Genomic DNA, 25057 nt, shown 5'->3' on the forward strand with positions numbered 1-25057 from the left:
CCTTCCCAGACCCAGCCACTGCGCCCCGCGCTCTCCCCAGGAGTTCTCGGACCGACCCTGGCCGCCCGACTCAGCGGGGGAGGGGCCCCAAGGACCTCTGGTCGCTGGGGGCTGGGGGGCGGGCGCTGGGGAGTGCCAAGTTCAGGTGTCTCTCGGGTGTGTCCCGTGTGCGCCCGTGGGAATCCAACCGTTTCCAAGGTCAGGTGAGGGTGTGGTGGTCTACGCTCAGCCCCGTCACTCCCTGTCATCAGAGGTGCCCTGGGCCTGGGCCCGCGGCGGAGCTGAGACGGCGCCTCCTCGGTTGTGCCCGCCGCACCCCGGGAGGCCGCGGGGTCGGGGCGGGATCGGACTAGCTGGCCAGCGGGGTCGCCCAGGGGAGCCCCGGCCCAGCGCATCAGGAGGCCTCCGCCGGCCCAGCGGCCGCTCTGGGAAACACAGAGCGAGCGCTTTGCTCCCTATCTTCCCAGTGTCCGTCCTATATTGTTTTCTGCTCTTAAAACTGACATGTCTAATTGGCAATTGGTGCCGAATCGTGTCCAGAGGTCTCTTGTGGAACATTTCTACAGCTGTCTCCTTCAACTAGACGCTTATTCATGTCGCCTTAATGAGAAACAAAACGTTCTCTAATGAGCAATTACAGAGCGACAGGATTGTTCCCATAACAAATTCTTGCGAGTGACAGAAGCATCCTTTGTACCAGATATTTCGCATACTGTTACCGATTTTCCCTTCTCTAGCCCGGCTCCGTGGAGGAGCGGGGCACCCGGAGCCGGTCCGGGAGCGCACTGACTCGCGGGCTTCCCCGGCAGCGTCCCTGCGCCGCCGCCCCCAGCCCGGAGCCCCCAGGCTTCGTCGTGCTCCGGGGAGTGAGACGCCACGTCCCATTATCCCGCATATTATCTCCTTGTCACAAGAACAACAAATACCGATTAATCTTCGGAGTAAACTGTTTCCTATTCTTGACCAAGCTACCTCGGGGTGTGTAGGGGAGGGGAAATCCAACCGGCCCCACCCCACCCCCATCTGGTCCTCTTCCTCCATTCCTTCTCAAAGATCGTGCGACAGTCCAGATTCCTTCTCTCCTTCCAGCCACCTTCATCCCACTCTCTCCAGCCAGCAGCCTGGGACACCCTGCAAGCCGGCTCACAAGTATCCTCACCCCACCCTTCCAGGCAGTTGCCACCCACAGAGGGTGAGAACTGGGGTCCCAGAGAAGTGGAGGGAATCCCACCAGAGATGATGGGGTTGTGTGAGTTGGGATCCCAACACTTCCAATGCCCTATCCTGTACTCCGCCCTGCATCTCGCTGCTCTGCCCTTTCATAGGCACCCTACTCATAGTCACATAATTTGTCAATTATGGCAAAAAGCAAAACGATACAACTATGTTTACCTCGCAGTCTGTCAGTGTGTTAACTTGTCACACTTCTACAGCAAGGGGGCTCTCCGTGCATTTTAATGGCAAATTTGAATAGGGCACCACACAGCTAACTCTTGCACACGCACATATTCTTGCCCACAACATACACGCGCACACGGACCAGCCGCATTCTTACTACTCCTGACACCCACGACCCTCAAATTTGAAAGGCTAATGAGATAGTTCAACAAACACTACCCTTTTACAAGGCAAGTCGGTGTGTCCCAAGCCTTTAAAGAGTCTCTCCACTACATTCTTCGAGCACAGAAGTGAGAAGAGGGGAGAAGTTGGGAGAGAAGATGGGCAAAGGGGCTGCCTATATGGAGAGTTTTGAGGGTGGGTGCTCAGGTTTTTACCTTGCGTAGGTTGCCCTGGCACCGAAGTCCCCGGATACCAACCCGGGCGGGTGCCCCAGCTTCCGGTCTGCCCGTTCAACATCCTTAGTTTGTCATACATGCCGTCTGCGCCCATCTGTTGCTTTTCGCTAGCCAGGTTGCGAAGAACTCTGTTTATTGATGACACCTGCAAATCAAACCAAAATCAAACCAAATGGTAACGTCTCCCAAAGACAGTTGTCCTATCTTCAGTCCCCATCTCAGCACACCCACTCTCTTAAAGAACGACACTTAACATGTTTTTTAAAAAAATACAACCAAACAAACAAACTCCAAGCCATCCTGGGACAGTGGGTGGATTTGCAGAGACATTTTAGACAGAATGACAGCCATCACTTGGGGCGTCGAAATTGAGTTGGGCAGAGAATGCGGGATGGAGAGGGCATTTCCTTCACTACTGCTGGATGTCTATGCTGACCTAATCTTTGTTAAAAGACTTCCTCCAAAAAGGTTATGACTTGGCTTAGAGCTCCCTTTCACTCCATCTCCTATTAGGGCAGAAGTGGATGTCTGACACCTGAAGGAAGGTTCAGGCAGTCTGAGTTAGAGGAGGTTAGAATTTGGTTTTCATTTTCATTTTCCTTCTTGATTCAAGTGCCTTTCCCTGGGTGCCTCCACCCTCTACTTTGCAGCATGCAAATAAGGTGAAAAACTCCCCGCACTTGACTCCCATTTTCCAGAAGATCAAAAAAAAGGTCAGTGTCCTCCTCTCAACACCCCCAGATACAGAGGTGACAAAGGTGGAGCAGGGAGGGGACAGAGGCAGAATGGCACTGGCAAGGAGGAGGAGGGTAGGCAGGTGAAGAGAGGGGATGGTAGAGAGGAAAGAGCATGGGGCTTAGGGCAGGGAGGGGGAATGATCTCGGTGAACTTACACTTGGTATGTTATCGTTGGTACAGACCCCCTCGGACAGTAATCTGTCTCGGATTTCCCAAGCAAAGATGGACGGGCACTCCCGCTTATACTGGGCTATTTTGCTTACAACTTCTGGAGTCGCTACTCTCGGTTTACTACCACCGATTGCCCTGGGTCTGATGGAGCCAGTCTCGTAATACCTGCCCAGAATTTTACTCACACATCCGTTGGACACCTGCATAGGGGAAGTGGACAGAAAACCACATTATTAATAATTTCAAGACAAAAATAAAATTGTTTAAGTATGCATTAAACAATGACAAGCTTACGTTTTGATTGTCCAGCACTTGGACTTTTGCATCTGCATGGGTCTATAACACAAAAATATACCTTCAATGGTATGAGAACTTACTGTAGAGAGCTTTTTTTCTTAAAATTACATTTGTAGCCCTAAAAACTACAAATATGATGATACTTTCAAACAGTCTGACCTAAAAAAATACTAATTTAAAAGTTTTTTTAAAAAAACTGTTTTCTTAAACATTGCCTCAAGATGCATCAAAACGAAGTCAGATTAATTTTTTTGTGCTGACCTTGCTTAAAGTGGTGTTATGTTTTAATGAGCAAAGGAGGAAAATAAACTAAAATTGTACGTATTTTCCTTTTAAAAAATATGCCCAGTTGAGTAAACGTGAGTTAGGTAGGGAGGTAAATAGCATTTGCCTTTTAAAATCAATATATATTCTTCACGAATATGAAGAATGCAAACAAGTATCTCAAAATCTGAGGTGAGCATGGGATGAGGGAGAAGGGAATGAAATTATGCTGGTTTATACAACTCAGCTCATTATAGTTCATAAACTATTACCACAATTAATGTTTTCACCAAATGAAATGAGAAGGGTGCTTGGGGTTTTCTTTTGTTTTTTTTTTAATTCACACACATATTTTTTTTTTTTCCTTAAGCAGATGAGTTATCTTATGTGACTGACCCAGGTTGAAAGAGATAGGGAAGGATGTTGGAAGGAAAGGGGAAAGCAGGGATGGCAGGGGAGTGGGGTAGGGACGGGGGGGGGGTGGGTGAGGGGGGTCTGTAATTAGCAGCGTTTACAGCAAGAAATGAAGAGAGGGCCTTGAGAGTGGAGGGCCGCGGGGGCGGCGAGTGGGGCGGCGCCGGGAGGATCACCTGCAGAATTCGGGAAATGTCGCACGGCCGGGCCCCGCTGTGAGCTAGCTCTACGATCTTCTGCCGGGTGGAGTCCGGCAGTGGCCGCCCGTTGACAAAGACACCACCGAGCTGATTCACTCCGCTGTGACCTAAGGAAAAGGGAAAGGAGAGGAGAGGAGAGCAGAGCAGAGCAAGGAGGAGAGGAGAGGAAGAGGAGTAAAGAGAAAGAGGAGGAGGAAGAGGAAGGAGAAGAGGAAGAGGAAGAGAAGACAACCACAATGCATCCTCAGCTCCCTGCCAGCCCATGCCAACCTCAGCAATCGGTTTCCTGCTATCGATCAAAAACGCCACGGGACCACGCAACCACGCAGGGCATCAGGCAGCCCAGCCCAACACAGCCATGCTCCTGCCCACCGGACTGCAGAAGCACTGTACAGACACATGCCAATGAGTAAGAACACACACACCTCATTCCTACTGTCACTCTTGCCGGGCCCCAACCCACTTGTCCTCTCCATAAACAGCCCAGCCAGCCTCTGAGCCCACAAGGTGCAAACAATCTTTCAAAAAATATCCTCCCAAAGATCGCCTCTGAATGTCACGGCAAAACGTGGGTTCTGCAGAACCCACACTCAGTCTCCAAGGTCTCTGCTTTGTTGGAACTGTGATAGCAAATCCTACAGCTCTTCACGTTCCCTTGGACTCCAGAGTCCAGAAACGTTGGCTGTCACACTCCAAACTTTGGCGAAGCCACAATCACCAGCGTTGAAAAAAAATTACACGTTTATATATTACATTACTTTACGTATATATGTGAAGAGATGGGAAGGGTGTAGAGAAGAACCAGAAGAGCAAATGTGCGGCTGGTGAACCCCAACCTGCGGATCCAGTACAGAGCCCCAGTTCGGCTCCAAACATAGAGTAGTTTGGCTTACAGCACTGGGGCCGAGAGCCTGGAGCCCATCCGCACCGGCCACAGCTCGCTTTACTTCCGCTGCTCAACTCAGCCTTCCACACAGCCAAGCCCAGATATTAGCAAAAAGCAAAAAGAACAAGAAAGGAGCACACCACAGTGTCTTCTACCCCCTCCTTTATCTTGTTATTCTCCCAACCTCACCCCCATTGTCTAATCTTAGAGAATAGAGAAAAGGAGTTAGCACCTCTCGCTAGCCCCCTCCCCAGTAACCACAGGCACACAAATAAAGCTGATTGCCAATTTCCACTTCCTTAAAAATCTCCAACCTGCAGCCCCGACTCTAGAGAGCAGCCCTTCCAGGAGAAGACGTGGCTCCCCGCTCCGCTTCCTGCTCTCTCTCCTCTCTTCTCTCTTCTCCTTGGAGCCTCTGATAAATTGACTCCAGGAGCCTGAGCTTCTTAGCAATAAATAAGCTCCAAATATAGAAGAGGGGGGAAAATATGATGAGCCTCTCTGACATTTGTCTTTAAAATAAAACTAGCTGCACGTCAAGTTTGAGCTTAATTTCTGGAAATAGGCGGAAGTCGCTCTGGATCATGCATGGAAGGCTAATTGAAAAGATCAGTCGGGGCGCTTGTGGCAGCCTTGTCACTTTGTGACACTGCTCCGCTCCGGGAAATTGCATCGTCACGACAAACGGGACCGTGATAAAACGACCCTTTCCGTCCCTATTTGTAGATCACTCAGACGAGATTGAACTGCACTCGTTTCCCCTTCGAGGGGAGCCGCGTTTTCAGGGTAGCCGAAGGCTTGGGGCGGAGGGGGGCCCTCACCGTCGTGGGCGGGGGCAGAGCCTCAACTCGATGAGATGTGACAGGCGTTTGGGGGATCTGGGCTCCGGCCGGGCCCAGCGCGAGAGGGGACATCTCGGGGACACCACTCTCCAACAGAGCGAGGCCTAGTCTCCGCTTCCGGTTTCTGCTAAGTCCCCTTTATTGCCTTCCTTTGCCTCACAAGACCTAGCTACTGCTCCAGCAGCGGAGCCTTCCCTTTGGGCAAAGGGAGCCTTCCGGGAAAGAGAAAGGCTGCCCCAGAGAGAGACCGAGAAAGACTTTCCAAACTTCACGCAGCCTGGGCAATTCCCAACCCATGAATGCCAAGGTGTGTGAGGCCGACTAATCCTTGACTTCCCTCCTTCTCCCCCAGTTGCAAAAATAACGTGCCCGCCACCTCCGCAGCGGCCTTCCGCGGGTGCTCGCCCGGGACACGCCAGGGCCAGGTTGCCAGCATCGAAAAGGCAGCGAGGAAGCACCGCTCTAAGTTCCCCTGCAGAGGTTAAGCCTCAATCATTGTGTCCCTTCCCTAGGGACGGCTGGCGCTCTCGCCCAGTGGCGATGATTATGCGCCTAGAATTCGACCGCGAAGCATCTAATAGGAAAACATATGGTGTCAATTTGGATGCTCTGCGCCTCGCGCACACCCGGGAGCGAGCGGCACAAAGCCCTGCAGGCCGGCCCGCGACCTCGCGCCCCTTGGGGCCTGCCAGCCAGGCCGCAGCGGCAAACGCTCAGCGCTGCGCGCCCCCGGCCGGGACCTGCCGGAGAGCCTATGGCCGGGGAGCCTGAGCTGCCGGGGCAGAACCTAGCAGCCAGGAGAGGTGGGCAGAAGCCCCTCCTCGCCAGAGAGGTTCCCTCCGGGCCTGGCAGGTTCTGCACAGCTAACCCGCCTTAAAGCTCGCCACCTCGCGCGCTTCGAGCCCACCAGCCCCGGAAGCACCTGGGGCGGCTAGCGCTTCCAGGACCAATGGATCGGGCATTGGAGACCCTCCGAATTCTGCAGTTCGGCAAGGGAAGGTGGCTAGAAGACAGCCCTTTCGGCACTCCTAACACAGCTGAACCATCACACCGCCTCCAGACTCTGCACCTCACAACCAAGGCCTAGTTTCACTGGGTCTCCAGGCTCCCAGGCCCCAGCTCCAGACTAGCCTGCTACATACCAGCACTCACGGACTAAGCAGGAAGGTGGGCTGGGGCCCAAGGGGCCTGGGCACAGAGAGGATGGCAGGCACTGGAGCCAGGGATTCAAAGGCACTGCGGGCCTGGACCGATCAGAGCAACCCGCATAGCTACCAGGGCAGGGCTTCTCCAGCCCCAAGGATCGACACTCGCTCTCTTTCCAGACCCAGTAAACCTACTCTGGCCAGTAACAACCCCAGGGTTCCAGTTTACCACCACCCCCCACCATTGCAGGCCAGGGTGTCCCACTCCTTTTGCCTTCTAGGCCCAAAGCTGGGGTGGGGAGGGGAGGAGCTGTCCTGAGAATGACTGGGGGAGGGGAGTCATCGTCTGCCCCCCCCCCCGCCCCCGCCCGCCCCATGGAGGAGACATTCAGTCTTAGCTAAACCCAAAGGGGCCTCCTTCTGGCACAACTAGGAGAAGCCTCCGCCCCGCCCTGTTCAGCCCAGCCTCTCTCTCTGGGGTCAGAGCCCGGGCAGGGGCGGGGAGGGGGTGTGAGTTACAGGATTTGGGGGGGATGGGGTTTCTATACCTTAGCTTCGCAAACTCTAGCGGGCTATTCTGAAGGGCCCAGCCCTTGTTCTTCCAGGAGCGAGAACAGCAGAGCAAACGTCCTCCCCTCTCGGGTTGCGGATAGCGAAGGGGGTCACAGCTGCCTCAGGTCCCTGGGCCTCTTCCCTTGTGCCAGACGGCCTGGCCAGCGTGGACACCGAGAACTTCTGCGCCCTCCCCTGACCCGCTGGTCCCAGTGTCCCCAGCCCAAAGTCTGAGAAAGACCAGAGGCACTTACTGTTCTGCATGCTGGTGCTCGCTGGGGGCCGCGGGATCCCACGGGGTTCGAATATGGGGCTCTGTTAGCAAGAATATAGGTGTTAATCCTGGGCCCACGCCAGGTAAGCCTAACTCCCAACAGAGGATGACCTGGAGCCTGAACAGGAGAAGGCCCCTTCTTGAGGAAATGATGCACTCAAATACTTGGGGCCACTGGTGGGGGGGGGCAACCCTCTCTGCCCTACAGTGCATGTAAAATCTACCCTTTGGACTACAAATAAAATACTCCAATATTCCCAACCTGTTTTCCCTAAACCTCTTAGAAGTTCACTCTCTTTAATCAGGAGAAATCAGGGATTCAAAGGCACTGCGGGAGAAATGACCCAATTTTGATTTTTTTTTTTCTTCTTCCATGTGAACAACAATGAAGAAGTATTCTGACTCGGGTTTTGGAGCCCAAAGCAGCCACCGCAGAACTTGCCTGAAATCTGGGATGTCTGTCCGCTCTTACAATAAAAGGTCTCACACATCTGCGCACCCCTAGTTAAAGTCTTCCCCCTAAAACAAAACAAAAGGAGAGAAAGGTATGTCAAACTTGGCTCAAAAGCATAGGCCCATGGGCTCTCAGAGCCACACTCTCAGAAAAACAAAACAAAACAAAACATGCATCTAGGGATTAAATACCATAAAACCCTAAATCCCAGAGTTACAACCATATTTCCAGCTGCCTCTCTTGCAGCAGTCCCCACCTTTTAAAAGTGGCTACTCTGGTCTGACTTGGAAGAACTGGAGCATCTGACAAGTCAGGGAACCATTTTGCAAAATATCAAGAACCAGTTAAAGGGAAAGGGGAGAGCAAGAGACACGGTGGTGTTAGGAACAGAAGCCAGAGACTAATACCTGAAGTTTAGAGGTGAGGGGAGGAGGATCTCTAGACTTCAGGGTGCCTGAGGGTACAGGCTGGGGCTGATCAGAAGGACTGCAGAGCCCATACTCCTTCCTTAAGGAATTTCACCACCCGGATTCCCCCAAGGCCCCCAGCACCCAACTCTCTGGTTATCCCTTCATCTTCCACTGTCTCCCTCAAAGCTTTCCAGCCAGGCCCCCACTCCACCCACCTCCCAGCCTTTCCAGGACTTTGAAAGTATCGAGCCCAACTCCCCCACCCTCCAAACCTCACTTATTGTGATTAACTTCTCTTTTGGTGTTTAGATCTTCCCCCCTTTTACTGTACTGTGACACACGCTGTCTACCTCGCCTCACTGCTTTAAAAAGTACGAACAGGAGGGGGTGAGCGTGGTCGACAAAGCCTACAGACAGCAAACAATGGCTTCTATTCTCCAGCTCTCCCCAAACCCAAAGAGCAAAACCGAGTCTCCCTAACCAGCAACACAGCTTCCAACCAAATGTACCAACAACCCACCAACTCACAAAGGGAACAGAGAGACACTTCTAGCTTTGTAAGTCCTGACCCAGCTCGGGTCCCCCAAGGTTCGCCCTCCACCACCCCCTCCCTGCTTTGCCCTAAAAAGAAGGTGGGGGGAGAATAGAAAAGTAATTTCTTGTTATAAATATCTGGAGGTAATTGTGTTACTGGTGTGAGTTGTTAGGGGCTGTAAAAAGATACAACGGCACCGTGGGGAGCTCAATTGGGAAGAGAGAGTTACAATAAAGAACCTATTCAAAAGGTTTGCAAAAAGAGAGAGAGAGAGAGAGAGAGAGAGAGAGAGAGAGAGAAAGAGAGAGGTAAAATAATTAAATAGTCACAGCATTATTTCTCCATTTAAAAAACTAAAATATTCATTCTTTTCTTTCTGTTTTGCTTATTGTGATTATTAATCTTGCCTGACTACAAGCAAAGAATTCCAAGAAGCACATTTTTCCTCTTCAAGGCCATTCATGGTCCAATTTATTAACTAGCTGGGAGGCAGCTTAAATCCATAAAAATAAACTTAAGAGGAGGAATTTTCCCAGCTTTCAAATGTGGCCTGGTAAATATTGGAGACAGCAGAGGGCTACCTAGTTACCTCTAGCTAGGTTTATCCTGTCTCTCAGTCCCCACAACCACAGTCAGATCCAGGAGGGGCAGAAACCCCAACTTCTTGAAGAATGTGCCTCCCCCAGCTCAAAGTGAGATTCTGAAACTGCAAAGTAGCCGCAGCCAGGGTAAGGGGAAGTGGAATTCTCCTAGAAGGGGTAAAACTTCCTGAACTCCACTCTGTGACCCACACTGTACTCAACCACAACTGAATGCCCCCATCCTGGCCCAGACTTTTTTCAAGCCATTAAAAAAAAAAAACAAATTCACTAGCTGATTCCAAAGAGGCCCAGCCGATTAATTTTGAAGCAACTGGGAAGGTGGAAACATTTCGTGTTCCAGTTCTGCTCCATTCCCACCTCCATCTCAGCTAAAAAAGCTATTTAATTAGTTAAGTAATCGTTAACACTTAGAGCAAAAGCAACCCGGGAAGCTGGCCACACAGACACCCGGAAGCAGTCGTGGGTAGGGAGGCTAGAAGCCCCCAGTTGCAACAAGAGCCTACCCCCAGCCTAGCTCAGCCCAGGGCTTTCTACAGCCCTAGTCCAGTCAGAGACTCACTCCGGGGAAAGAAAGAATCTCCAGACACCTCGGACTCCAATGGGGCCTTGGTCCTCTATGCTACTACCCCCATCCCGGACTCAAGCCTCTGCTTTCAAATGCAGTGGTTTAAATAACTGAATTCTCAAAATCCATCCCAAACTCTTTCGCTGGGGTGAAGGGAAGAGCTCACTTTGGGCCCTACCGGCCCCCAGCCAAAGAGTAATTAGCAATTAAGATGACAAAGTTTCACTCTCTAGGGCCAAATAAGATAACAACTTATCAAATTGCCTTCAGACGTTTGCAAAGGTCGCCGGCTATAAAAAATATAATGTCAGCGGCAACAACTACTATTTCTCCTTGGTAAACTCACCAGGGTTTCAAGCTCTTTGCTTTTCATTTCATTTTCTGCTCCTATCCCCTCCTCAAACCTTCCCAAGTTCGAGTTAAAGATCCAAAATGGCTTAGGAAGCTTTAGAGAGTATGAGGGGGGAAAAAAGAAACCACGTTCACTTTGTTTTTAAACTTTCTAGAAATCACTCATGACTGGAGGGCCGGGTTTAAGCACTCGAAAAAGAAAGCATTTCCACTTGAAATTCAACTCCATTTCCCCCCCAATTACACTTGCTAAAATTCAGGGCTATTATGATCCAGGGAGACTGAGAAAATCTGAACAAGGAAAGAGGCAACAACTTTATGAACTTTGAAAAGACACTTTTCCTCCTGGGGTCTTAGAATCGAAAAGCTCTCAAATTACTCAGACTAATTAGCTGGGAGAGGATGTGATCAGACGAAGGGAAAAGCCAATGCTTTCATATTGATTTTTTTTTTTTTTTGAGGCCTCACAAAAAAATCAGGAGATCTGGAATTTTTTTTTTTTTAAAAGGCAATCCACCTTTCCACCTCGAAACTTGTTGAAATGGCAACACTGGGTGCAGCTTTGTCAGAGGAAGACAAGGAAAAATACCCACCGAGAGCTGGGAGCTGGAGGATAGGGAAGACCCCAGCTTTCGCAGGGCGAGGGCGACGGTTGGGGAAAGCCTGGGGAGCAGAGAGTTTTCAAGTTCCGAGCTCTACGCTCAACTTGGGGGCAAGAGCCTGGGGGCTTGATGGAAGCTGACAATCCTCCCGCTCGGCTCTGAGCTCCCTCGGAGCGCGCGTTCGCCCGCCTTGGCCTGGTGGCTTCCTTCCCGGCTCACGCTCACTCGCTCTTTCTCTCTGCCTCCAACGTGTGGCTGCCTTTGCCGACTGACTCTGCTCCGGCTGCCGGCGGGCGCGGTACCCCTCGGCGCTCGAGTGCCCGCCGACTCTTCGGTGCCCGAGCCGAGCGCCGCACAAAGCCGGAGGGCGGGCGGGAGGCGGCGCGGCGAGCTGGCTCCTTGGCGCTCCCTCCGCACGCTCGCTCTGTGCGCGCTCGCTGGGCCCTCGGCGGGACAAAGCGGCCGGCGGAGCCGGGTCTCCGAAAGCCGTTCCCGGGCCTGGGGCACCGCAGAGCCTCTTCGTCCTCTGCCGCCGGCCGGGGGCATTTGGCGACGTTGGGGTCGGGAGCCGCGGCTGCTGCTGCGCCCGGAACCTCGGTTCTTCCAGCGAGCCTAGCTCGTGCCGGCGCTGGGACTGAGCCGGCCGCCTGCCCCGAGCCCTGCGCCGCTCCCGCTGGCCGGCTGTCGCCCTCCGACGCGGGCTTTCGCTGGAAGTAGAAAGTTTGGGCTCCTGCGTGGAAACTTCTCCGGCCCAACTCTCCCGGCGTAGCAGTGGGGGAGGGGACCGGCCAGAGGGAGGAAGGAAGGAAGGAGGGAGGAAAAGGGGAGACCTGCCTGAATATTGCAATAAAAATGAAGCAAGAAGAAAGAAGCGGACTCACCTTTATGAGGCATCCTCTCTCGTCAAAGCTCCTGTCAAGAGTTTTGGTTGGTTGGGTTTTGCTTGCTGCTGTTGTTGCTTAAAGACCACAATGGTTTGCAATGACGGTGTTTTAAAGGAGTTGCTGGTGAGAGTTTTCTCCACGGACGCTGCTGGTTTGGTGTGTGAGAGCAATTCTCAGATCCCTGGGAAGGAGACAGAGATTGACAATAAAATGGGCTGTCAGCGGCTGGAGAGTGAGAGATAAAGAGTGTGGGTGAGGGAAGTGGCTGCAGCCAGCACACCTATGCTGATTGGTGATGGCTCAAGTGTGTTAATGTGTGTGTGCCGGCGCCCGGCCTCGCCTCCACCGCTCCTCACTGGCCCATTAGCGAAGCCTGACCTCTGTCATCATCCTCCAGCAAAACACTTCCTCCTGCGCCTGAACCAGAGCGGGAAATGAGGCCGAGCCACGGTTCGCTTTTCAAACCCACTAATCACTCCGCAACATGCAAATGCACCGCTCGCTCCCACACAAAATATTGCTTTATGCAAAGCAGCGCCGGGGCCTCGCGCCAGCCGATTGGATGCTCCCTCTCCCCGCCTGGTGCAATTGGTCCGTTTGTTTGAATATGAATACACTTGTTTTCGGCTCGATGGTGGGTCCCGGCTTCTCTCCCCGGCGCTGGGCCCCCGAGCCCGGGCTCTGGAGCTGGCGCTCGCCGACATCTCTACGCTCCGAGCACTCCGGGAGTCAGCGCTGCCCGCACTGTGGCCACGAACTTGAGGGGTCGAGTGAAGGCCGCTGGGCGGCGGGCACCGCAACTCCCCCCTCAGCTGGGCGCGGGACTCCCAGCTCGTGGAGGGAGCAAGTTTCTGCAGCTTCTCGCAGCCCTTTCTTGCCAACTCCAGCTCAGCGTGGCCTGCCGCCCCGCCCCCGCCCTCCCCTCCCGCCCTACCTCGTCCCCGCCTGGGCGCTGGGACGCGGAGCACCGCAGCGGCCGCGCCTCAGCCCACCTGGCCGCAGGGAAGAAGAAGAGAAAAGGGGCGTGAACGACACTGGGTCCCGGCAGCAACACTCCGGCGGAGGCCGAGACGAAGCCTAGGCCGAGACGAGGCCGCCTGGCTGGGAACTCGGCGAGGCCCGGCGGCCTCCCTAGTCCAGGCCTCTGGGCCTGCCCATTCCCCCACTCTTGCTCCCCCGGCCCTTTCTTCGGTCCTTTCTCCTTTCGGAAGCCGCAGTGCGCAGCGGAGCGGAGGCACAGCCGGGGCTGGAGAGGCCCGAGCAAACACGCCACTTACTTTGTGTACAGAGGGTTCTTGTGAAAAGCCCTGAAGAGTCCTTACCAAACACTCACCAACTTCTCCCACGTGCCATTTGTTGACTAAGTGCGGCTGCTTTTCCAGGAGCCTGAGAGGAGGGGACTCGAGGGGGAGATGAAAGGAGAGGAGGGGTAGTGGAGGCCTGGGGTGGAGGAAGATGACCAACGCTGGCGAAGAGTCGTGTGTGTGTCCTCGCCAGCGATGTCCGTGTGTCAGCGTGTGTCGATGTGTTCCACTGGTTATCTGTGTGCAATGCGTGGGGCTCCACACAGCAATTCCTTCTCCAGGGTCTGCTCAGTCCTGGGAGGTAGCTCCCCTTCGGCTGTTGCCAGAAAACGGGGAGGAAAGTAAGCAAATGGCTTTTCTCTTTTGACCACACACCAGAAGTCCATTTGTTGAATGCCGGACGATTAGGACACACCTCAGTACACTCCAAAGGCACCCCTTGGCGCACGCAGTTAAGGTGACAGGGGAGGGAGCGGCTGTCTAGTCCTGCGAAGTCTGGAGTTATCTCGGAGCTTGCGGGCCAGTCGCAGGGGAGGTGGAAGGTTTGGGATGGGGGACACACCCCAGGACCCAGCAAGGGAGAATGGGGATGGCATAGCTGATGCAGGGAGGCTGAAACGAAGCCGCGCCTGGTACACCTCTTGACTTAAGAAAAGTGCCAAAAGTCAGGCTCATCAACCAAGTGTATGTGCCCTGAACTCACCGCTGACAGGCCATGGGGCTGCCCATCCTTGGGAGCTGGGACCAGGAGGACGTTGCAGGCTGCCATGGGCCGCTGGCCTAGTGTGGGCCTCACGCTGTTGTCCCCAACCCGGACCCACTAATGCCACGACCAAGGAGCCGGGGCAGAACTCCGGAGAAATGGGGCGTCCTCTGACCGGACCAGGCTTGGGCTTGCACAACCTGCTGACCATCTCCACCTGGGGATGGTCCTTCCCGTGGCCCAGGAGCACTCAGAACCTGGGGGGTTCTCCCTGGGGGGAGCCCAGGCCAGAAGCGGAGGAGGTGGTGCCAGGAGCTGGGGTCAGCGGCCTCCTGTGCGAGAATTCGTAGGACCGCGACTTTCAGAGGCTCCCAGGAAGTGGGGCAGCAGGCTCAGTTCCCAGACCAGCAGGAATCTGCATTTTTCTCTTCCGTTTTACTCCTCAAACAAGTGTTTAAAGAAGCTTGAACTCAAGTCCATTGGGCATAAGCAAGGGGCGGGGGGAAGAGGCCCAGAGAACGTCCGAACTGGAGGCGAATATCATTTTTACAACCTTTCAATTAGTGACCGAGTGGATTAGCACCTTCTTAAGCTTTGCCTCGGAAAGAAGCAGCCATAATCTTGTTGCTATTTCCCCCCAGGGCACTGGCTCTTTGAATTAGCTCCTTCTCCCATCCCTCAACCCCCACTTCACCTCAGAGAAAAGTTTTAACAACATAAAATCATAACAGGCAAGGAGCCGGGAGTGAATGCCACTGACGTCATTGGGTGGGGGTGGGGGCTAGGGAAGGACTCTTGGAAACCCCTCTGCACAAACAAGAAACAAAAAGGACTTGGCTGCTTCCAATGTGTCAATATTTTGGGGGGGAGCCCAGCCCAGAGGGAGGCAGAGTTTTCAAAGTTTAAGGAGAGAGGGGTGGAGGGCAAGATTTCCTGTTCTCCCTGGAGGGAAAGAGTCTGTGCAATCTCAAGGAGGTGGGAGTGCTGTTCTACTTGGTGGGGCGCCTCTCACCCTCTGCCAAGTACCTGTTCTGGTCGCGGCGCGGCGGGTTGCGGAGCTGGGACGGAGGCAGCACGCCAGGGCCAGAGGTGTATGTAAAACGGAGACAACCCTCAGGTCGCCATTTTAATTGCGGCTTGCTGCAGGACCAAGGCCCACTTGCTGCCCTCCAGGGCAGGGAAATCGCGCCTTCCGTTTCTGTGTCTCCTTTTCCCGCCTCTCGCCAGGTACTCCCGCTCCCCCGCCCTTTGGCGCCCGTGAGGGACGTCTTTTCGGCCTGTTCGTGCAGGGGCCGTTGGGGTCATGCCACCCGGTAGGGGAGGCTGTCCGTGCCGAGGGAGTCACGCTGGGCGATCGCCACTCACTCGAGTCTGCCCTGAGCCTCTGGCCAGTACTGGCTCGTAAGTGCGAGATCCGGCAGCGTCTCAGCCCCAGCGGCCCCTGGCATTTGCCTGTCCCCTCTCCCCAGATTTTCGGTCCAGAGACGGCCTCTGGCAAGGCAAAGACGAGTCTGAATCTTGACGGATGTGCTTTCAGCTCCCGGCTTCGGAACCCAGAGTCTCCCACCCGGTGTTGCTACACCTCGGAACTGTGGCTTTCCACCGCCAAGCAGAGGCATAGTGCTGGCGCGCAGGGAAGGGTGGAGAGGAGCTTTTCTTTGAAGGAGGAAAGTCTTCGCCAGACACCTGCTCACTCTTCAGAGCCTCAGACGACTCTGTCTCTGCAGAGGTGGGCTCCCAGGATAGCAGAGCTGATGAATCAGGGCAAACAAGCACAGACGACTAAGGCCCCCCACCCCTGCTGCCCAGTTGGGGTGCCTCCTCCACTCAGGGTCTTTCTCTCCTTTCTCCAGCAACCTGCGGGTTTCCAGCTCACCCAGCAGCCTCACGGAGGCCAGAGCGCTGGAAAGCCGGGGAGAGCCGGGAGCCTGCAGGGTGGCGCTTTGAGGCTGTGGCCACGCTGGGCACCGCGGAAGCCGTGGGGCTCTCGCCCTTCCTCGCCTCCTGCCAAATGACAAGTGTGTCAGGGCGCTCTCCGGGTTCAGTCTTCTTTCATTCACATTAGGCTGCAAGAGTCTCTCTTTTTCTCCTCTCCTAACCCCCTGTCGGAAAAATACTTTTAAAAAAGCATTGTCCAACTGGGTCTCCCAGCGAAGAGATCCCTACAGCCTACACGCAGGTAGGACTCCCAAGCCTTTGCTTCCCAGACCCTATATGTTATTGTCCAGACAGGGACCACGTTTAAAACTCCTGGTGTGTAGAATACTTGAAAAGCACTAGTGCTCTCTGATTTTTGAAAATTGTGTTCTCAGGAAAGTTTGCTTTCCATTTCGTCACCCTGGATGGTTCCCCATCTCTCCTTTGCCTGTAACCTCCTCCCTCGAGGCAAGAGTTCAGCATTAAATGAGAAGCAAGCCAAGGCCACCTTAGTCCTTTCTCCCTTGGAGAGTCTCTCTTTAAACAGCTGCTTATTTTAAAGTCCAGGGACCAAGTCCTACAATCTGTCCTGGAGTGAAGCAGGGAACAGGCAGGCTGGGAACTGGGGTCTCTGCTGGAGGATTTGAGGCTGGGGAAGGGGGAGGGAGCAAATGTCATGGCTGGCTCGCTGGAGTAGCCAGGGAACCGGAGCTAAGCGTATGGGGCTTTTAAAATGACATTGATTGGGACAAGCTGTTCCCCACCCAAGTAAGAGTTAATCTGCCTGTTAATCAAGGCACTAAAGGGCTCAATGCGAGTTTTATTAGCGATTGGAGACTGAGGCGGCAACTAGGGATCAAAAGCCGGGATCCCAGATATTTGTCGGTGCGGTCACCAAAAAAAAAAAAAAAAAAAAAAAAAAAAAAAAAATTTCAATTAGAGAACAATTTGGCGCTTTTCATTAATTTCTAACTCTGACTCCTAGATGGTGACTTACAAACTTGGCTAGTGAGGGAGGGGTGAGGGTGGGGGAGTTGGGTTGGGGGGAGGGAATCGAATTGGGGGTGGGGGTTGTAGCCGAGGGGCGAAAGGCCGGGGAGAAGCTGCGGCTTGGCTTCGCGGAGTTCGTCTGGGGAGAGTTTAAGAACCTTCGACCTGGGGCCCGGGAGAGGAGAAAGAATGAAAAATAAAACAACAAATAGCACCGCCAATTTCGGCATCCAACCCTCCCTGTCAGCTCCCCGCTGCTCAGGCCGCCTCTGGCGCCCGGTGGCGTCTGGGCCCCGCGCGCAGCAGCCAGGCGGGCCGGAAAGTTTGCGCAGCGCAGCGAGAGGGACTCTCCTTCCGTCTCTCCCGCGCTGCCCCCTTCTGCCCTGGAGGGGTGTTAGGTTCCTTCGGTTTTCCTTTCAGATTCTAAAATAAATAAATAAACGCCCAGGCCCTGGGGAAATTTGAATAGTAAGTCGTTCAATAATCCAAATTATATGAGAGGGTCTGAGAAAAAAGGACAAGCCAACCACAGACGCCCTCCGATGAAGGAGGGCACGGGAGTGAGAAGGCGGCAGAGGAGGTCCCCAGCTCGCCCTGGGCGCGGGGAGAGGACTCTGGTCAGAGGTAATTATGTCACTGCGTTTTCTCGTCGTGACAGCCGAATAAACACGATCTCCAATAAACATCTCTAATGAGGGAGGAGGCCCGAGGATGACTGGGTTTGATTTATGACTGGAGGAGAAGGTCCACTTCCTACTGCGAAGCGGGCAACTTGCTTGCCGCCCAGCTCCGGAAAGGAAACCGGGAAGGAGAGGACCCAGGCCCAGGTAAGGCGCCCGGCCGGTTGGCCACTTCTCTCATTCGCTGCTTCCCAGGCAAGGTGGACAGGGGCGGCCACCGCTCCCAGTCCGGCCGTGAGCCCAAGCACCTGTCACAGGTGCCCGAGGTACAAACGTCCTCCGAAGGTGCTCCCGGAAAGTCTAGAGAGAAGGAGTCAGGGCGCAAGTGGGAGCGAGGGGCGAGCCCCGGCCTGAAGCAGAGGCCTCCCGGGCCAGTGCCCCTGTGCCCTGCCTACGTCCGCCTTGGAGTGCGCGGCCGCTTGGAGCTGGGCTTTCGGAACTTTCGCCCCGCGGAACCACCGGTTATTCTGAGTTTGGGGTGGTCCCTTCCCTGACCCACTTCGGAGAAACTTCTGGCACCCGGCTTGGGCCGTCCCAGGGCAGGAGAGTGGTCCGGCATTGCTCGCCCCGGCGCTGAGCGGCCAAGCTCCCCTGGAGCCCACAAGCTTCCCACCGAGACTTCGAGCGCAGCGCCCGCGGTAACCCGAGCCCGCGTTCTAGCTCAGTGAGAATCGCTAATTATTAGGTCTTCCGAAGTGAAGCTCAAATCACACGCCGGGGCTTTACGCGCTGCCCAGCTCTGCGGGCAGCATTCTTTCGTCCTCCGCTCCCTTCTGAGAAACGAACTCCCATCCCTAAGACTTTGTTTCAGTCCAGCCATCTACACTTTGCAACCGCTGGAAACTTTTGTTTGCGCTCCGCCTGACCCGCGGCGGGGCATTTCCACGCGCTCCGGGCTCTGGTGGGGACTTCACGAGTGCATGTCGTGAACTGCGGTTCCGGGGAGTTCTGGGTGCAAACTGCATCCGCTCCTGCATTTCTCACGGTTGCGAGCGGCTTCTGCAGACAGCAGCAGCAGATCCCCTGCTCCCTCTCCCCGCCCCTCCCCCCAAGTTCAGCACCCAACTGGAAGTCCACTCTGGGAACTGGAACATTTTGCTACTTTTGCAGAAAAGCACGTTCGGCAAAGACAAGACCTCCGCCCCCCATGCTATCCCGCCCTCACTAAATCCACCTTTGTAATGCCTCCTTTTAAAAGCAAAAGTCAAGCCCCTGTGCTACTTGGAGGCAGGCTTGGATTTGGGGGACCCATCGCAGCAGCGGAGAGGCGGCGCGGGCCCCGAGCCGGACCCCGGCCGGAGCCTGGGCGGTTACCTGGGATTGGAGGGCGGGGAGGCAGGTGAGCCTGGCGGCGCGGGTTCCCACACGTCTCACCGCCGCTCGGCAGGGGAAGTGGCAGATCTGACAGCCGCGGTCTACGCGAGGACCTGCCCCAGAGTTTAAATGTCAATGATAAGAAAAGAGGGTGCTCAGGCAGGCGCTAACTTTCCTTAATATCCATGCCAGCGCGGTCCTCATTGGCTGCCCGACCCGCGTGACGTCATGGCGGCTAGAGTTGGGCTCAGCTCCGCGCAGACCTGCGCTGGGGCGCGGCAGGAGCCTTCTCCTCCCCACCCCGAGTCCAGCCCGCTCTGTGCCCAGCGGTGGTCTTCCTGAGCCCAGCCCATGGCTACCCACGCCCAGCCCGGCCCCAGCCGCCCAGCTCTCCTTTAGAGAGCAGAGTCAACCCCAGGAAACCAGTCCCCCTGAGTGCTCTCTTCCTCCCCACTGGCACACGGGATCCTGCCCCTAGTCAGGCCAGCTACCTTCCTAAGTGCCCCTCCAGTCCCCTTCTCCGATCACAGAGGGAGTCACTTCATGAGAGGACTTGGAAGCTGCACCCGGGTTGAGAGGGGCCTCTGGCAAGTATCATTTTCAGCAGAAGCTCGAGGAACGATGGGTACCCCAATCTGGCTTTCTGGCTTGCAAGTCACCAGCTGGGCACAGACTAGGGCTCCCCGGGAGAGGACAAGCCAGCCCTTACCCCAGGCTATGCCAAAGTACTGGCCAGGCCAACTAGGTTCTTGTGAAGGATCCCCAAACAGCACTTGTTCCAGGTACCCTCGCCCCCTTGGGCTGAAAGGCTTCAGTCTCATAGGAAACATATGTGATTTTATTAATTTTTGGCTTGGTGATTAACTACTGACTTTGTGGACTAGAGGAGGAAAATAGGAGAGCCCCAGATTCTGAAGTCAAGATTCTCCTTCCAGGGTGGAGAAAAGAACAGAAATTGGGGCTAGAGGACAGGATACTGATCTGGTGGTCTGAGTGTTTTCCCCTCACACCCTCTGTGGACTGGGAGACAGCACAGTAGATCCGGGCCTGGTTATCTTTGCATGCGTACTTAGACCTGCGTTGTCATTCGCCTGTCTCCCCCCACCACCACCACCACCAAACAGGGGAGGGGGCTTCTCAATGTCCAATCCCTTCCTTCTCAGCCTGCATCCGGGTCTCGAACTTGGAAGTGACGGAGGTCCAGCCTGGAAGGGTAGGGGGCGCTGGACACGGTGGCAGGAAGGGGTGTGATGTGGTGTGGACTTGCTTTCAGGCCGCTCCTGGGAAGCCTAGTCCCGGTCGAGGTGGGGGCATCTGTGTAGGGGGGCTAGGCGGGGGAGACCTAGGCGGGAGGAGGGTGCCAGTGCCAGTTCCTGCGCACTTTGCTCAGGTGGGGGTGGAGAAGGGAGAGCCCAGCACAGATGGCGCCAAGGCGGGGAAGGTGGAGCCGTTCCTGCTCCCAGCCCCAGCACACCTGGACAGGTGGAGGACTTCGCAACAGGCTGAAAGGCAGCTCCAGGTAGTCCTACTGCCGGCTCCTCCTGGCTTGGTCAGCTCCCCGAGGGACCTGGTTTTTTTTTGTTTGTTTGTTTTTTGTTTTTTCCATTTTTATTTTTTTGCTCAGCCCGTGGAGACCCTGAGGGTAGGATAAAGATAGGGAGGAGAATGGGAGCCTGCTGGCCGAGAGGTCCAAGCTTGGTGTTCTTCCTTATTTTAAAACGTTCCCCACACTTCTCCCCATCTCAACGCTCTGTTCTTCCCGCGTCAGGGGCAAGGAGCGTCCATCCCCCAACCCGCCACTCTGATCTGGGCTAGGACCCTACCGCTGTCCTGTCTCCCCAAATCCGGCTCCGCTGCGGATTGGTGCTCAGAGAGGCGTTTGCTCGGCTTTCTTCGCCACCACCGGCCATCTCCCGTGACCTAGTTTCTTGGTAATCTTCTAGTTCGCCTCCAGGACGTGGTCCAGACCCTAGCCTCAGATGTCCTGAGATCTCCCCGGCTCCCTGGTCTGCCTTAGAGTCTGGACGGCGGGTAGGCCCCGAGCTTGAGTAGGCCTCCCTACTCTCTAGTTTCTGCCCGCGACTCGTTCCCCACCCACCCCCTGTGTCCCGACCGGAGGCCGCGGGGAAGGCTGCTCCAGGCTTGTTTGGAGTCCAGGCCATTAAGTGTGCGCGGCTCCCTGCAACCCAGCAGGGTGCTTGAGAGCGACGCTGGAAACGCCACGGCCCCCGCCTGCTTATCTGCCTGTCAATAAAGGGCGCGCTCCGGCCGCGCGGGAGCGCGGGGCGGTGGAGGCGAGGCCGAACTAGGCCCTTCTTCCGAGCTCCCGGCCAACGCCGAAGCCGCTCTCCATTTGCCCCGGGCACAGCAGGCAGGGCGGGAGGAGGCAAGGGAAGCCCATGCTGGGTCGCCACCAGGGAAGGTGCAAGTTGAGCCGCTGCCGAAGCTCGGTACCCCGTGTTGTTTGTTACCCGGGAGAACTCTGGGGATCTTCCCAGAACCCAGGAGCGGAGGCCTCCCCTTGCAGCCTGCCACCGGTCTTGTGCACTGCTCGGCCCGGGCCAGCCCCTCGTGGTGCTCAGCCTTCGAGGCCCGGCCTTGCCCCGCCTGGGCAGAGGCAGGCTCTCTAGGCCGAACTGGTCAGAAGGGAGCCGCGGGAGGCCCGGGGGCGTCAACGACGACTGGCAAACCGAGATGTAGATTGCGACCTAAGGCAGGTTGTAGGTGGGATGCGAAGGGCCAGAAACGGCAAAGAATCCCCTTTTCTTCCAGGCTTCCCCTCAGTTCAGTCTAGCCCAGACGGAAATTCTCTGACACCCAGAGCAGTCCCAACCTTTGATTCTCCCCAGAGAGCGAGCTCGGCAGCTGCCCCGTGTGCGGGGGACTCCCAGGTCAGCCCTGGCCTACCGCTGCCCGGAAGCCCAGAGCCCTCCAGCTCAAAGAAGCCAAGTGGAAAGTGGGGATGGGGGTGAGGGTCATGAGGTGGGGTGCAGGGGTGGAGGAAAGGGGAGGAAAGGAAAGATAAGATTAGAGAACAAGGTTTGGTTGGAAGGAGAGAGAGAGGGGACGGTAGAGAGATCGGTTTTAGCTTGAACTCTATGAGATCTGTTGTTCTTTTCCAAGGTATGTTTCTCTCTCTCTTTCTCTCTCTCTCTCTCTCCTTCACTGCTTTATGCAAATAAAGCCGCTTCCAGATTGGAGGAGCCCCTTCGCTGGATCTGTGCTACAGGGTGGGTAGGAATTGATTTAGTATTTTTCCTTTCACTGAGAATGGGCATTGAGTCATGCAACAATGGAAAAGTAGAAATGGATTTTCCCCCTTAAAAAGTGTTTTAATTTCATTTTTTTCTAAGTTAGAGGATAATACATCTTGTTCTACTTTTAAAAATATCATTTAAAAATAATATAATATGCTGTAAAATTATTCCTGGTGGGTGCTAGTTTATAAAGGGGTTTAATAAAACTCTTCCATGTAGAGATTAATAGAGGAAGAGGCAAAAGTCCCTGACTAATTGAGAAAAAAATAAATGTGTATATTGTGTGTCATTTCAAATAGCTGTGCAAGCCAGAAATCCATATCTTATCTCAGGAATTAAATTTACTGGGCAGTGTATGTGGTTCTTGGTCTTTCTTCCCTCTCCTCCTCTTCCTCCCCTGTAAGTGGCAAGCTTTTAAAACAAGATTTTAATATTAAATAAAACTGGAGAAAGGTTTTGTAAATCTGAGTGTCAAAAAAAGAACTATGTAGCAAAGCTAATAATTGCTATCTCTTCACCCAGGTCTAAAGAAGGGCATAATGGCATGATTTATGCAAGAGTGTGGCTTCTCTGCTATTCAATTCTTTTCCTACTCTCAATCAAAGAAATACTTTCTTCTCTTTCTGTCCACTGCACCCCACCACAAAGTTTTCTTGGAAATTTGCGAAAATCTCCAAATCCTTCCAGTTTGCTTTCCCACTAAGGACATCTCTAATACAATCAATTCAAGAAATCTCTGCTTTTCCTCTCCTAACCGTTTTCATGTTAAGTTAGTCTGTGGCACCATGTTTGATTTCTTTCTCTCCCTTGTCCGGGTGGAGACTGAGACATTAGCTGAATTCCCTGGGGGTGATTGGATGCAATTCGCTGAAAGTAGACAGGCACGTCCTGGATGTTAGAAATTCACTTTTTCTCAACGTGACAAGGCCGCCTTCGATCTACAATTGTATTTGAATGGGCAATGAGCGGAAAGATCTCTCATCATTAAGTCTGCTTCTACTTTAGCAAAATAACGAGAGCCTTCATTTGCACACAAATGCTCATAAAACTCGGATTCCCAGCAACTCTTTAATAAAAAGGGATGGCTGCGTAATTTAAACTGGAGGTGAGAAGGCAAAAGCAGAGAGAGAGAGAGAGAGAGAGGTGGGGGGTTTCAAAGGCATCCCCTCCCTTCCCCCAAGAGGTCCATGTGATGGAGTTGACTTTTTTTTTACTTTAAATCTTAAATAAGATGTGAGTTGTAACAAGAGGATTGGCACTTACTCCGTGACCCTTATAATTGGATTAAATATAGACTGAGACGTACAAAAACACACCAAGATTGACACCTGCCAACTGGACTTCCTTATGATTGATTGTGATGCGTCGTGCTGGCAACAATAATGAAATAAATTGTACGGATAAAACAGCACATTTGTCATTTCCGTGCCATGAGTGAGGAAGTCAACGAGTTAGGCAAGCTGTTAGCTGACAGGCGCGAGCGGGAGGCAAGCTAAAGAGATAAATAAGGATTCCAGGCATTGACAGGACAAATTATAACTTGTCACAACCTTTTTAAATTCAGAAGTTTTCAATTAACATATATATTGCTGTTACATATAAGATAAGGGGGTGCACACGTAAACATGCTTGGTGCGTAGGGACCCCCCCCCCCCCGGGGCCAAGGGCTTGGGTGCCGAGGCCTCCCTGTTTGCGATCTCGGGTAAGAGCAAGAGCGCCCCAGCGGGCCACGGGTGCCCCGCCAGTCCGTGGGTGCCGCGGGACTAGGTAAGACGGGTGAGGGCATATTAGGCCGAGAGGGCGGTTCCTTCTTTTCCTCGGACACGCAAGTCACAGTTCCAGCACCCTTTCTTCACAGAAGCAGAATTCCCAGCCCAAGGGAGAACCTGGGCAAGGCCTGCACCCAAGCCTGGCAGGACGAGCCTCGAGTTCTCTGCCGACCCTAGTCGCTGCGCAGGGAGTAAGAGGTACAGGGTAGAAGCGTCCCCTTCTCACACTCCAAAGTCTCGTCCTCAGGAGAAAGTCTGAGCTCCTGGACTCGGGATATCAGCAATAGCTACGTCCTGGGTCCAGGCCTAGGCCGATGACCCTTGGTATGGCCCGAGGACACTCCAGGCTCTGGACGCCTCCTCGGACTGCCCAGCTCAGAGCAGCCCTGGAGGAAGTCACAAAACCAGCTCTTTTCGTCCTAGCCAGGAAGAGGAGCTGCCTTTCCCTCTCCATCCCTCGATTTTTGTGCGTGGTTTCAGGGACTCCTCGTTGGCCGTAAGTATGGAGGAGCCCACCAGCAGTTTCCTGGGTGACAAAGCACTGGAGCTTCAAGTCCGGGGTGGTCGTGGGATTTCAGAGGGAGTCTAGGCTCTGTGGGTGGAGACCAATGTGGGTCAAGTTTGATAAGAGTTCGACAACTGTGTGGGGGAGTGTAAACTCCTTAACCGTCCCCACCCCAAAGGAGGCTGACCTCTTAGTTTTGAAGCTTACCCCCACCCACAAGCTAGGATCTGCATTTTGCGGTGTCTCTCCGTATTCCGGATCCCTTCCTGCGTGTATATCCAGGCCTCCTACCAAACTCCAATTGGAACTTGGAAAAGTTAGCGGCAGGAAGTAAGCGTCCCCAGGTTCCTGGGGCTACTGGTCTCAAAGTGCGACCTGGGAGGGTGAGTGGGATACTGAACAGGGAGGGCTTTGTCCTCCTCCAGCCCAAGGACTTGAGGCCGATAGAAGCGGGACAGGTCCAGTTTCAGGCGGGCCTGGGAAGGGCAGTGCTTCTTCCCGAAGCCGTGCTCCGCCCCAGCCTGAGTCTCTGAGCGTGGTGCACGGAGTCCGCGCCCTAGTCCTGATCCTTGCGGGGAAGAACCCAGCCTTTATGTCGAGGCCACAACCTGTCACCACAAAGCCTCTGAGAAAAAG

At 54.3% G+C, this 25057-nt stretch overlaps 1 protein-coding gene across 1 annotated transcript; it reads right to left on the reverse strand.

The window, feature by feature from the left end:
• Window positions 1-234: 234 nt before the first annotated feature.
• Window positions 235-13462, reverse strand: LOC116863282 (paired box protein Pax-6-like). Its single transcript, XM_032850782.1, has 9 exons — window positions 13316-13462; window positions 11980-12163; window positions 8022-8098; window positions 7560-7620; window positions 3857-3987; window positions 3000-3041; window positions 2690-2905; window positions 1776-1941; window positions 235-425 (listed from the first exon to the last, which is right to left on the reverse strand). The coding sequence occupies exons 4-9, from the start codon at window positions 7567-7569 to the stop codon at window positions 235-237; spliced, it is 756 nt and encodes a 251-aa protein (XP_032706673.1). The 5' UTR covers window positions 7570-7620; window positions 8022-8098; window positions 11980-12163; window positions 13316-13462.
• Window positions 13463-25057: the final 11595 nt, after the last annotated feature.

This window comes from Lontra canadensis, unplaced genomic scaffold (assembly GCF_010015895.1).
Source record: "Lontra canadensis isolate GAN:19392208 unplaced genomic scaffold, GSC_riverotter_1.0 scaffold837, whole genome shotgun sequence".
Taxonomy (NCBI): Eukaryota; Metazoa; Chordata; class Mammalia; order Carnivora; family Mustelidae; genus Lontra; species Lontra canadensis.

Bases quoted from the DNA above. Each gene is read 5' to 3' on its own strand.
- LOC116863282 (XM_032850782.1), bottom strand. The intron at 2,906-2,999 runs GTAAGCTTGTCA...TCCCCTATGCAG, and splicing joins AAGTGCTGGACAATCAAAAC to GTGTCCAACGGATGTGTGAG. The intron at 426-1,775 runs GTAAAAACCTGA...TGTGTTTCCCAG, and splicing joins GCCAGGGCAACCTACGCAAG to AGCGGCCGCTGGGCCGGCGG.